Here is a 14,321-nt window from a genome sequence, read left to right on the forward strand (position 1 = left end):
TGGTGTCTCCAGTCTTCTTTTTTTAACTTCTTGAAAGATAATGCAATAGACTAGGCAAGGCCATAAGAATAAAAAAAGATGGTGTCATCATGACAATTATTTCACTATTATATATCCACCCCACAGGCTTTATCATTCTTCCATTTTCTTATGATTTTCATCTCATCTGGTATATTTGGGAGTAGATGATGAATAGTATTGAAATAATTACGTGGAATAACAAATAGCAAAATGTTCAAAACGCAGGAAAATTAAGATCCCTAAGATCCCATCATGTAAAGATTTATAAAAAGGTCCAAAAGGCCTCTATGATAACTGTAAGAAAGAATGAGTTTTGCACTATTTAAAAAATATATATACTTTCTCTCAGTTCTTTATAATACCTCTAAAAAAGAATACAACTCATGTAATATCATTCCTTAAAGAGCTTAAAAAAGCAGCTTCAAAAATGAAATCCTGGCTGGGCGCGGTGGTTCATGCCTGTAATCCCAGTATTTTAGGAGGCCAAGGCGGGCGGATTACGAGGTCAGGAGTTTGAGACCAGCCTGGCCAACATGGTGAAACCCTGTCTCTACTAAAAATACAAAAATTAGCTGGGCGTGGTGGTACACACCTGTAGTCCCAGCTACTTGGGAGGCTGAGGCAGAAGAATTGCTTGAAGCTGGGAGGCAGAGGTTGCAGTGAGCCGAGATTGCGCCACTGCACTCCAGCCTGGGCAACAGAGTGAGACTCTACCTCAAAAAAAAAAAAAAAAGAGGCCAAGTGTGGTGGCTCACACCTGTAATCCCAGCACTTTGGGAGGCTGAGGCAGGTGGATCACGAGGTCAGGAGATTGAGATCATCCTGGCCAACATGGTGAAACTCTGTCTCTACTAAAAACACAAAATTAGCTGGGCGTGGTGGCACATGCCTGTAATCCCAGCTACTCCGGAGGCTATGGCAGGAGAACAGCTTGAATCAGGGAGTCAGAGGTTGTAGTGAGCTGAGATCGCGCCACTGCACTCCAGCCGGGCAATAGAGCAAGACTCCATCTCAAAAAAAGAAAGAAAACCTGAGCCAGGCACAAGCATGCCTGTAGTCCCAGATAATCAAGAGGCAAAAGGATCACCTGAAGCCAGGACTTCAAGGCCACAGGGTACTATGATCATGTCTGTGTATAGCCACTGCACTCTAGCCTGGGCAACAATAGTGAGACCCATCTCTGTTAGAAAAAAAAAGAATAAAAAGAAAACTAGGTCCAATGAACACTGAGGAAACAAGAGGGGTTAAAGTCTCCAATTTTAGGCCAGGTGCTATTGCTCATGCCAGTAATCCCAGCATTTTGGGAGGCCGAGGCAGGTAGGTGGTCACTTGAGCTCAGGAGTTCGACACCAGCCTGGGAAACATGGTAAAATCTCATCTCTACCAAAAATACAAAAATTAGACAGGTGTGGTGGCATGCACCTGTGGTCCCAGCTACTTGGGAGGCTGAGGTGGAAGGACTGCTTGAGTCCAGGAGGTGGAGGTTGCAGTGAGCCAAAATCACACCACTGCACTCTAGCCCAAGTGACAGAGTGAGGCCCCATCTCAAGAAAATAAATAAATTAAATGCTTAAGTATATACTTAAGGATACTTAAGTATGCACCTGTCCCAAGTGAAGATAAGGACTCAAAACCAGAAAGAGCTGCATTTATTCATTTTTACAAAAGTATAAAAAAGTATTTTAAAAACTTCAGGCTGTTTACAGTGGCTCATGCCTGTAATCCTGGTATTTTGGGAGGCCAAGGTGGGCAGATCATTTAAGCCCAGGAGTTTAAGACCAGCCAGGGCAACATGGCGAAACTCCATCTCTACAAAAAAATACAAAAATTAGCAGGGCATGGTGGCATGAATCAATAGTCCTAGCTACTCAGGAGGCTGAGATGGGAGGATCACCTGAGCCCAGGGAGGTCAAAGCTGCAGTGAGCCTGCATGCTGGGCCTCTGCGCTCCAACCTGGGCAACAGAGTGAGACCCTGTCTCCAAAACAAAAGAAAAGAAACAAACAAAAATACATACACACACTTACAGCTGGCTCTGCTGTTTACTGAAACACCAACAGGATCACACTGTACACACAGTAACAGCTCTGCAACTTCATCCCCTTTCATGCCTGTGTATACGAGATACCACACTCGTACTCATGGGATAAACATAGCCATTTTTTTAACCACTTCCCTAGTAATGGACATTTAAGCTAGCTCCTGTTTTTCTCTATTACAGATACTGTAGCTATGACCATACTGCTCCTAATAGCTCGGACACTGAGTAAAACTCATCCTTCATTAGCACAAACCTTAGATTAAATAAACAAATAATCCATGCACTTTCTTAACTTGGGGCCTTTGCAGCTGCTGCTCCCTCTTTGGGCATACACTGTCCCTGCTCTTTGCTGATCTTTAGTCTCAGCCGAAATGTCTCTTCCTCTGAAAAGACTGCTCTGAACTCATCACCATTACTCCAACCTAAATGAAATACTTTACGTTCTTCTAATCCTTGCCACTTTTCCATCCTTGTACTAACTGTACTTTTTGCTGATATTGATGTTAATGTGTGGCAGCTCCATTTGACCAAGTTCACAGGAAAAGGGACGGCACTGGCTGTTTTCAACTCAGGGTCTAGCGCAGCGCCTGGCATAGAGGGCCCAGACTATACCTGTCCTGTAGACAGCAAGTGCTGGCTTTACTGCGTATCTTCTAGAGAAGATGCATTGATCCACCACACAATCACATGCTCCACAAATTTGCCACAGCTAACCTGACAATTTGTTTAAAATTATCATTTCCAATGCTGGCAGGCTGTGGACAGACAGGCTGCTTATGGCCTGTCAGCAGGTTGTAAAATGGCACCCTCTTCCTGTGGAGAACTTGGCCATATGTACCACTGTGCATACCCGCTGGTTCAGCAATTCTACTTCTAGGACTGTGGACAAAGACTTTACTGCAACAATGTTCTTCCCGACCCATTTCATAAGAGGGAAAACTACAAACAACCTAAATAATCAAGTCCCTGCTGGAAAACAAAGCAGTGCATTCACTTAGTGGAACACTTTGCAGCCATTAAAAAGTGCTTACGTGTGTGCTGAATTTGAGTCCTCCAAGGAATTTTAAGTAAATGACGTAACATATTCAAAATATACACGTCAGTGAAAAAAGGTGTTTTTTCTGTTGTTGTTTTTTCCCCAGCAAAGCTCCTCAGAGTTTTCACAGGACCCAGTGAGAAAACAGCCCAGGAGAACATGTCCACAACAACTGCTGCCCTCAGGACTGTGCCAACCAACGCTGCTCTAGTGAGTGAAGGTGGGAGACTCAGAAATACCAATAGGCACTTATCCTTTGTAGCAATACTGTCATCACTCTCACGGAGCAGTCAAGGGGAAGAACTGCTGGGGAAGTGCTGACAGCGCTTAGATCCGTGGTTCTCCAACCTTGACCATACCTCAGAATCACTCCAAGAGCTCACTAACAACAACATGGCTGGGTATGGTGGCTCATGCCCATAATCCCAGCACTTTGGAAGGCCAAGGTGGTCAGATCACCTGAGCTCAGGAGCTTGAGACCAGCCTGGGCAGTACAGTGAAACTCCATCTCTACTAAACATACAAAATTTAGCTGGGCGTGGTGGTGAGCACCTGTAGTCCCAGCTACTTGGGAAGCTGAGGCACAAGAATCGCTTGAACCCAGGAGGTGGAGGTTGCAGTGAGCCAAGATCATGCCACTACACTCCAGCTTGGGTGACAGAGGGAGACTGTCTCAAAAAAAAAAAAAAACAAAACAAAACAAAAAAAAAAAACCCAGCAAGAACAACAAAAGCAAAAGCCAGATTCCTGGGTCTTACCCTAGACCTACTGCATTAGAATCCCGGGGTTGGGCCTAGAATTTCTTTTTTTAACTTCTCAAGTGATTGTGATGCACAAAATCCATATAGCAGTGTCCAGCAATTGTTTATCAACTATTGGCTGGAAGTACTAGAAATACCTACTCCATCTGACTCCAATTAGATTAGCACCAGTCAGGTAAAAAGCTGAAGAGCCTCCAAAATAACTCAAATTACACTACCTTTTTGGTGTTTTAACAAATCTCACCACTGAAAAGCTCATCCTTTTAACTTCACTAAATCCTCCTCTTTTAGCTACAGCCTCATTTTCTTTGATTTGGTCCTTAGTGGGCCATGGAAACAGATCATCTACTAGAATAGGTGATTACAGTGGAAAATGGAAACGCAGCGTAACAAAAAAAAAACAAATCGTTCCTGTGCGGCCAGCCATGAAGCCCGAGCTGGGTCGCCCTGGGTGGCAGTTGGATACAACAGACCTCAGCAGGCACCCTGCCCAAGGTCCGCTTGGGTCTACACCTCTCATCACATACTTAGCCCACTGTTCTGTGCAGGATCTTCTTGTTCTTTGTGAACATGTTTCCTGGTGAAGAAAAGTCAAATGCTACCCAGAGATATTTTCAGGTGGCATTTCCTGCTGTGATTAAACAGAATTATGAAATCTCAATGTTTTCAATTCACTGGGCTTCTTCTGGCCTTTGTGACTCTATCTGTGATAAGATTCTGCCTGGCCAAAGATATTCACTAATGCTTTGACCCCCTCAATGGCATGGAGTTACTGATTCCCTAAGAATTATATTGCTATTGAGTCACAAAAATGTTAATAATCCTTTTCCTATCATGGTGGTTTTAAAGCATGGTCCCTAATTCTTTGACAATCCCTTCATCATCTGGAAATGGGATTCTCCATATTGTGAATATACTAAAATCTACTGAATTGTACACTTATACTAGTCAATTTAGGTTATATAATTTTTACCTTCAATTTTTTTTTTTTTTTTTTCTGAGACACAGTCTCGCTCTGTCCCCAAGGCTGGAGTGCAGTGGCACAATCTCGGCTCACTGCAAGCTCTGCCTCCTGAGTTCACATCATTCTCCTGCCTACGCCTCTCGAATAGCTGGGACTACAGGCTCCCACCACCACGCCCGGCGAATTTTTTGTATTTTTAGTAGAGACAGGGTTTCACCGTCTTAGCCAGGATGGTCTCGATCTCCTGACCTCATGATCTGCCCGCCTTGGCCTCCCAAAGTGGTGGGATTACGGGCGTGAGCCACTGTGCCTGGCCACCTCAATTTTTTTTTTTTTTTTTTTAAAGTGACATTTTATATCTCCTTCCTTTGAATCTGGGCTCTGTGCCTGCTTGACCTGTAGAACATGGCAGACACGATGCTGTGATTTCTGAGCCTAAGCCTTAAGAAACTGGCAGCTGCTTCCATTTCTCATCTTCTAGGATGCTTACTCTGGGCAACCAGCCACCATACCATGAGGAAGTGTAAGCAATCCTTCCATAGGTCACCCAGGGATGAACTGAGGTCCTGGGGCCAGAGACCCAGCTGAGCTCCTAGCTGACAGCAAGCACCAACTTACCAGCCACACGAGTGAGCCATCTTAAAAGCAGATCTTCCAGCCCCCTGCAGAGTCACCTCAACCAAAGCTGTGTAGAATGAAGACAAGCTACCCTTGCCAAGCCCGGCCTCAGTTGCAGACTTATGAGCAAAATAAATGCCTGGAGATGTTTAAACCATCACTAAATTCTGTGACGGTTTGTTATGAGGCAATAGATAACAGGCGCTTCTATATAATCAAGAGTGGCTGGTCAAAAACAGCTTCAGAAAATTCTCTAACCTGGTACCATATATCACAAGCAAAATCTTCAGTACTGAAGACTTCATCCGTACATGTTCTTCACAACTCAACTGAATCGCAAACTTTCTAACGTGTTCACACCATGTCACTCAAAACCATGCCATAGACTGAAAAAGAAGGCAACTGACTTTCTTGTTAAGAAATTTTAAAACGAAAAAAGGGGTAAAAAGCAAGAAAGCTACAGAGCATAAAATCTTGGAGGCATTCAAATAAAAATTATGGACAGCTGTCAACATGCCTTCTTAGAAAAGATAACGTGCAGTGACATCTCCCCACTACCCTCCCACCCTGTCGAAGTGTCAGGGAGCCTGGGCTCCACTCCTTACCTCCAGCCTCTCCGGTGGGGGCTCATTCTGCAGGATCCTCAATGCTTTGGCAGCAGCATCATGTTTCGCAGCCTGTCTTGTCTTTCCTTTCCCATTAAATTGCTGTCCTCCCACAGAAAGTTCCACTTGATAAAGTAAAGGTGGAACTGGAAATGGGTAAAAGTACCTAGAAATAAAAGGAGGTTAGGCAAATTACAGTCTCAAGTTGATAAGTCACCTATACACTCTCTGGCAAATGTTCCTTCATCACGATCCTACTCACATTAGTGTTTGATGCTAATCACTCTTCATCAATATATCCAGAGATTTCATAAAAGCTTAAACTGGATTAGAATTGCTACACAGTATAAGAAAAGAGTTTTTAGCAATCCAAACTTACATCTCAGGAAACACAATGGCTTAGAAATTATGAGTTTATCATGCTAACCTGCACTGACAAAATCTAAAATGAATTAGGCTTTGGCAGAGACAGACACTTGGTTTCCTCTGCCTTCTCAAACCTTAGCTTTAAATTTGCATGTCTCCAATAGAAGGCTGGGAATTTTAACGCACAAGTCTTTTAGAAAGGACCCTCATTTCAAGAAATCCCAACAAGCTGTAGCCTACCTAGCAGAACCCAGTTTCTCATTCATTTCCCTAGCAGAACCCAGTTTCTTATCCATTTCATAGCTTGTATTTTTAAAATGGCTTTATCCCCCAACAGAGAGCAGGGAAATGAAGAATTCCATTTTGTTCATCATCTATCCACTAATTTTTTTTTTTTTTTTTTGAGATGGAGTTTCTCTCGTTGCCCAGGCTGGAGTGCAGTGGCGTGATCTCAGCTCACTGCAATCTCTGCCTCTTGGATTCAAGTGATTCTCCTGCCTCAGCCTCCCAAGTAGCTGCGATTACAGGTGCCCACTACCAGGCCCAGCTAATTTTCATATTTTTAGTAGAGACAGGGTTTCACTGTGTTGGCCAGACTGGTCTCAAACTCCTGACCTCGTGATCCGCCCACCTCAGCCTCCCAAAGAGCTGGGATTACAGGCATGAGCCACCGCGCTCGGCCTCCACTAATGTCTTACTACTGCCGGCAAAAGATTTTTTAATCCATGGCATTTTCAGGTTTCAATTAATATTTTACTGCAGCAAAGCTATTTACAAAGCGCACAAGTTCAAAAGTCAAAAAGTACCCAATTATCAGGTAATCTACAAATGCTGGGAATCACTGTCTTGCAGGAATCATGATGCTATGGGAATCATGTTTGAATAAGATTCAGTTACACAAAGCAGTTACAAGGGTGATCTTTAGCCAGGCTGCTAGAGGGCACAAGCCACACTGCCAGTGAGAAATATGCTCAGGCCCTTTCCAAGAGCAGTAAAGAAGCACAAAGGGCCGGGTGTAGTGGCTCATGCCTTTAATCCTAGCACTGTGGCAGGCTGAGGCAGGAGGACTCCTTGAGCCCAGGAGTTCAAGACCAGTTGGGGCAACATAGGGAGACACTGTCTCAATGAATTTAAAAAAAAAAAAAAAAAAAAGAGGGGCGGCCGGGTGCTCTGTGAGTTTGGGACTCACTTTGGGAGGCCAAAGTGGGCAGATCGTCTGAGGTCAGGAGTTCAAGACCAGCCTGGCGAACATCGCAGAACCCCGTCTGTACTAAAAAATACAAAAAAAACTTAGCCGGGCATGGTGGCAGGCGCCTGCAATCCCAGCTACTCGGGAGGCTGAGACAGGGAGAAATCACTTGAATCCAGGAGGCAGAGGATGCAGTGAGCCGAGACAGCGCCACTGCACTTCAGCCTGGGCGACACAGCAAGACTCTGTCTCAAAAAAAAAAAAAAAAAAAAGGCAGGGGAGGGGCACAAGGCACAAGAGTAATTAAGACCGACTTCAACATTTGGCAGGCCCAAACCAAATCATTACTCCCTCCACAATCTAGAGGTACTAGTTTATGTAAAATATCAGACACATTTTCACCTGTATTTTATGGAGGGAAAAAAAAAAAAACTCACACATACCTCGGGGGATAAGCACCTCCTCTCATGTTGTAGTTATAGGTGGACTGCATCCGAGAGTAAGGGTCAACAGGCTTATACATTGGTTTTTTTCCAAGTTTCATGCACAGTGCATTTAGTTCTACAGTAGGAGTTATGCTTTCTACAAGAAAGAATCGACAAATAACTGTTTTGTTCTGATATGAGAATGATACTCACTAAAATAAAATGTAATAGCATGCTTTCTGCTAATCGGATTCATGATACATAAAAGGACCTGGGTCACTGCTAGGCATCAGACAAGGAAATCCAAGAATATGCTGTGATTTCTCGATATTTATATACAGTCAACAGCACAAAATCTACTCTGAGGGTTATCAGAGGAGCCACAATTTAACCCAAGACATTATCAGTGAAAGCTATATGGTACAGCTGTCAAAAATAAGTTCCAAAACACATCAAATTTCACGATTAAAAAATCCCATGTAAATGTCCAAATTATTTTAGTGTTTGAGAATATTTAATCAATATAACCTTGGTTGTACTGATTTACAGTATTATTGGCTTGCACTCAGAAGTATATCTGTACACACTATTGAATGATGCATTTATTACGTTACTAACTGGATGCAAAGCACTGTGCTAAGCTTAAGAAATACAATTCCTGGCCAGGCATGGTGGGTCACGCCTGTAATCCCAGCACTTTGGGAGGCCGAGGCAGGCGGATCACGAGGTCAGGATATCGAGACCATCCTGGTTAAGATGGTGAAACTCCGTCTCTACTAAAAAATACAAAAAATTAGTCGGGCGTGGTGGTGGGCACCTGTAGTCCCAGCTACTCAGGAGACTGAGGCAGGAGAATGGCCTCAGGAGGCAGACCTTGCAGTGAGAGTGGCTCACGCCTGTAATCCCAGCACTTTGGAAGGCTGAGGCGGGCAGATCACCGCAGGTCAGGAGTTCAAGACCAGCCTGGCTAACATGGTGAAACCCCATTTCTACTAAAAATACAAAAAATTTGCCAGGCATGGTGGCACGCACTTGTAATCCCAGCTACTTGGGAGGCTGAAGCAGGAGAATCACTTGAACCCAGGAAGCGGAGGTTGCAGTGAGCCGAGATTGCCTCACTGTACTCCACATCGGGCAACAAGAGTGAAACTGTCTAAAAAAAAAAAAAAGAAACAATTCCTGCCCCAGAGGAGTTCAAAGAACACAAAGCACACTTAAAGAGCTACAATACAACACGATGTGCAACTCAAGGAAAGGTGAAAAATCACTGAGGCGGCCGCAACCCAATTCTTTTTGGAGAAGTTACACAAGGCCCACAAAATATTCAGATATTTCCATTCTTGATATTTCTAATGGAATTTGACCTGTGGTAATACTTGCTAGGAAAATGAGTTCCATTTTCATATACAACAAGTTATCTCAAAATGTATCAACTTCAGAAGATACATGCTATTCATTTTCCAATTTTTCTTTCTCTCAGTTCATCCAATCCATAAACTTTTAAAAACCATTTAAAAAGAAAACCAGCCTGGAAAGATTAGTGTCAGTGCACAATCATACTTAAAAACAACACTTTCATATCAAAAACAGAACACTAGAAATGGCAAAATCTAAATGCACACAAAAATCCACTTTAAAATGCCTCTTTAGGGTGTATATACAGAGAAATAAAAAAGACCTTATTCTGTACTATAATTGGTTCAACTAAATTTAATGCATGAATCAACTCTATAAGAATAACATTGGGGTTTGCACAGAGGGCCACATGAATTACAGATCTCTCTCTTTCTTGCATTAGAATTATATTTTTTTACAGAATTCATATAATTGCATTTTAAGTACAGTCTGAATCATTTTAAGAGCAGTTCTGATCCACAGAATTTGTCTGCAATAGAGAATAACCATGAAGAAAGTATACTGCAAAGAAATCAAAAGTAACAAGAAAGATGTGACTGATAACTTCCCAGATTCCTTCCTACATACCAAGATCTGGGATGACTTCATGCATCTGAGGGGGTCTCTGCTAAAACAGCCATTAATGACACAGCCTCCAGGTCACTGATCCCCAACCCTTCACCAGCCACACCTTCTTGATTAGCATACTCCCCTTGCATGGGTCCCTTGTTTGAGGAGATACTACCTGCTGGCTTGTATTTAAGTAATATTTACATTTTCTCATTTTTTTTAATTAAGAGACATACAACTGACAATAAGCACTTCTGACCAACAAAATTACAATCGATATTACCACACTGACTTGATGTGACTCTAGATAAAATTTATATTATTGCTAATCTATACAATCTTATCAAAAATATATTTTCATTAAATTTTTCGGAAAGCTTTGAAATTATCTGGTCACCTGCCATCCTTCCTACGACTGCCTTTCCAGACTGTCAGGCGTTGAGGCATCACAGATTGGAAACCACTGCTTTACAATGAGGTTAAGGATTCCCAAAAAATAAGCATTTGTCACTGGTTGTGTAGAATCTGTGCTTTCAAAATCGACAAGTTTGTTAAGAAACCATTCGTATACATATTAAATGGTAGTACCTCTAGATACACTTTTGAAAGGTACCTGTTTGGCCCATGCATAAGACCTGGATTCCTTCCTTCGCTACCAAAGGACAGACTGTGGGCTTAGGAAATTTTGTTCCCTCCAAAGATTTAGCAGCAACTGTGTGTTTGACCTTTTTAATACCAGTTCACTCAGCTCACCGGTGCTGATCTCCAAGTGTCAGCAGTACTGTAAATTCCTAGAAATGAAAAGTGTGAGCTCTCAATTCGTGAAACCTGACATTGACTGCAGTATGTCACTTGAACCTTGAACACTTTCTATGGTCATGGTTTAAGAGGCCTGGTCTTATCTTGATAATTCATCCTGTTATCCCCTTCTTATCCTTTTTTGTCGTTTTTATAAACCAAAAAAAAGAGACTGTGTTGTGTATGCACTGAAATTATTTTTTGTTTTTAGAGACACAGTCTCACTCTGTCCCCAGGTTGGAGTGCAGTGGTGTGATCTCGGCTCAATGCAACCTCCACCTCCTGGGTTCAAGAAATTCTCCTGCCTCAGTCTCCCAAGTAGTTGGGATTACAGACACCTGCTACCATGCCCGGCTAATTTTTGTACTTTTAGTAGAGACGGGGTTTCACCATGTTGGCCAGGCTGGTCTCAAACTCCTGACCTCAAGTGATCCACCTGCCTCAGTCTCCCAAAGTGCTGGGATTACAGGCATGACCCACCATGTCCAGCCTCAAAATTCTCTTCCAATTACTTCTCATGAAAGAGATTTTGTAAACTTGATTTAAACACATAGTAAGTAGTACTTCACACAAATTAAGACAATGTTTTGATGCTGCAATGTGTTTGTGGGCTCTTGTTTGAAAGCATAACCACCCTTTTTTTCAATTTTTGAGATGGGGTCATACTCTGCTGTCCAGGCTGGAGCTCAGTGGCACAATCATAGCTCACTGCAGCCTCCAGAGTAGCTGGGACTACAGGCACACACCACCATACCTGGCTTTTTTTTTTTTTTTTTTTTAAGACAAGAGTCTTGCTCTGTCGCCAGGCTGGAGTGTAGTGGCACGATCTCAGCTTACTGCAACCTCTGCCTCCCAGGTTCAAGCAATTCTCCTGCCTCAGCCTCCTGAGTAGCTGGGACTACAGGCATGCACCACCACGCCCAGCTAAGTTTTGAATTTTTAGTAGAGACGGGGTTTCACCATACTGGCCAGGATGGTCTCCGTCTCTTGACCTTGTGATCTGCCCGCCTCGGACTCTCAAAGTGCTGGGATTATAGGCGTGAGCCACCGTGCCCAGACCATACCTGGTTAATTTTTTAATTTTTGCAGAGGCAGCGTCTCCCTATGTTGCCTAGGCTGGTCTTAAACTCCTGGGCTCCAGTTATCCTCTTGCCTCAGCCTTCCAAAGTGATAGGATTTAAGGAATGAGCATTTGTATTTTTAACAAGTTCCCAAAGTAATTCTGATGCACCCCAAAGATTTGAGATTCATTACTTCGGAATTTATCAAATCAACTGAAGCGGCCCGGCGTGGTGGCTCACACCTGTAATCCTAGCACGTTGGGAGGCCGAGGCGGGCCTATAACCTGAGGTCAGGAGTTCGAGACGCGCCTGGCCAACATGGTGAGACCCTGCCTCTACTAAAAATACAAAAATTAGCCAGGTGTAGTAGCACATGTCTGTAATCCCAGGTACTCAGGAGGCTGAGGCAAGAGAATCATTTGAACCCTGGAGGTGGAGGTTGCAGTGAGCTGAGAACACGCTACAGCACTCAAGCCTGGGTGACAGAGTAAGACTCCGCCTCAAAAAAAAAAAAAAAATTAATTGAAGCTTTTACTTTTCTGATGTTATCGCTGAATATCACTTTATCTCACTTACAAACAATTTACAAGGGAAATCTGGATTTCAGTATGTCTGGGTCATTTAAGTTTGGTGCCTTAAGGGGTGGGGCAACTTGCCTTCATAGCTGATTTTTCTTGTAGGTCTTACTTTTAGGATTCCCTCAGTGCACAGCTTCCACTAAAGGAAAAAAACATGAAGAATCCTTCATTGGCCAGGTGCAGTGGCTCATGCCTGTAATCCTAGCACTCTGGGAGGCCAAGTCAGGCAGATCACTTGAGGTCAGGAGTTCGAGACCAGCCTGGCCTAAATGGTGAAACCCCATCTCTACTAAAAATGCAAAAATTAGCCAGGTGTGGTGGCACGCGCCTGTAATTCCCGCTACTTGGGTAGCTGAGGCAGGACAATCACTTGAACCCAGGAGGCAGAGGTTGCAGTGAGCCAAGATTGCGCCAGTGCACTCCAGTATGGGCAACAGAGTGAGACTCCATCCCAAAAAAAAAAAGAAAGCCAGGTGCGGTGACTCGTGCCTGTAATCCCAGCAGGTCGCGCCACTACACTCCAGCCTGGGCCACAGAACGAGACTCCATCTCAAAAATAAATAAATAAATAAATAAATAAATAAATAAATAATCCTTTACTCCCCCCCCCGCCCTTGACACTTGACACATCAGGACATCAGGGATCTCCTTTATATATTCTGCAGTTCACCGGGCTACTCATTTAAGAACAAATAACAGTATGACCTCAAAACCCTGGCAGGCAGGAAGGTCAAACGGCAGAAGCCTGCAACGCGGTACAACCCCTGGGTCATCTTGGTGATTGTCTCATGGATAAATGCTGAAGGAGAAAATGCTTAAAAAAAAACAAACACACACACACACACACACACACACACACACACAGTTATTCACATGAACAGTCTTGCCTTTCTCTAGGACTTCCCCATCCGGCGCTAGCTGCCACTCTGCTGCATGCTGTTGGTAGCGAGGTTAGAATCTTGGTTTTGACAGAACTAAAAGTACACCACATTTCTTGATTTTTCAAAAATAAATCACCCAAGAGAACAACTTCTCCTCTTTGAACAACTTGTGGGTAAAAAAATATGCGGTTAGAGATGAACACACAGCCAAACTACCTAAATTATTAAAAGTTAAAGTGAGAAAGTGCATAAGCCAAAATATAATAAAAAGTTAATAAAGGGAATCCCAAAGTTAAGGTCTGCAAAAAAATCCTGTAAATACAACAGTTACAGAAAAATTACTTACGGCCTTCTATTTCTATTTTAATTAATTGATTTTTTGATAATGGGTCTCACTCTGTCACCCAGACTGGAATGCAGTGGTGCCATCTCAGCTCATTACAGCCCCCGCCTCCCAGGCTCAGGTGATTCTCCTGCCTCAGCCTCCTGAGTAGCTGGGACTACAGGCGTGCACCACCACATCCAGCTAATTTTTGTATTTCTTGGCAGATACGAGGTTTCACCATGTTGGCCAGTCTGGTCTCAAACTCCTGACCTCAAGTGATCTGCTGGCCTTGGCCTTCCAAACTGCTGTGAATACAGACATGAGCCACTGCTCCCAGCCCCTAATTGCCTAAAAGTGTCTATAAAGACACATTTCAAATAGAATTATGCTTTAAAACAACATTTTTAAGCTAGTTTTGTGTGAGTGGGAAATATTCGTTTTTCTTAAATGCTTAATCCTGCCTCAGCTACCCAAGTAGCCAGAATTACAGCTACCATTTCTCAAGCATTTACTAGGTGGCAGGCATTGTGCTCCACACGTTAACATACATGCTCTCATTTAATTCTCACAATAAATCTATTTGGTGGGTATTATTATCCCTATTTTACAGATGAGGAAACAACAACAAAGTAGTAACTTGCACAAGATCACACAGCTAGTAACACGCTGAGATTCAAACCCAGATCTG

At 43.2% G+C, this 14,321-nt stretch overlaps 1 protein-coding gene across 13 annotated transcripts in view; it reads right to left on the reverse strand.

The window, feature by feature from the left end:
• The window catches only part of STAU1 (staufen double-stranded RNA binding protein 1), an 81,016-nt gene that overhangs the window by 33,221 nt on the left and 33,474 nt on the right, over positions 1–14,321 (reverse strand). For 9 of the 13 annotated variants that reach the window (XM_017944722.2, XM_017944720.2, XM_017944719.2 and 6 more), the window contains 2 exons: positions 8,044–8,182; positions 6,046–6,211 (listed from right to left, as the gene is read on the reverse strand). In XM_017944722.2, coding sequence (XP_017800211.2) covers positions 6,046–6,211; positions 8,044–8,144 — 267 coding nt within the window. In that variant the 5' untranslated portion in view covers positions 8,145–8,182. Of the gene's footprint in view, positions 1–6,045; positions 6,212–8,043; positions 8,183–10,387; positions 10,576–10,603; positions 10,782–12,505; positions 12,528–14,321 lie in introns of those variants that run through there. The other 4 variants (XM_017944716.3, XM_003904637.4, XM_017944717.3 and 1 more) reach the window with 3 other exon arrangements.

This window comes from Papio anubis, chromosome 16 (genome assembly GCF_008728515.1).
Source record: "Papio anubis isolate 15944 chromosome 16, Panubis1.0, whole genome shotgun sequence".
Classification (NCBI taxonomy): Eukaryota; Metazoa; Chordata; class Mammalia; order Primates; family Cercopithecidae; genus Papio; species Papio anubis.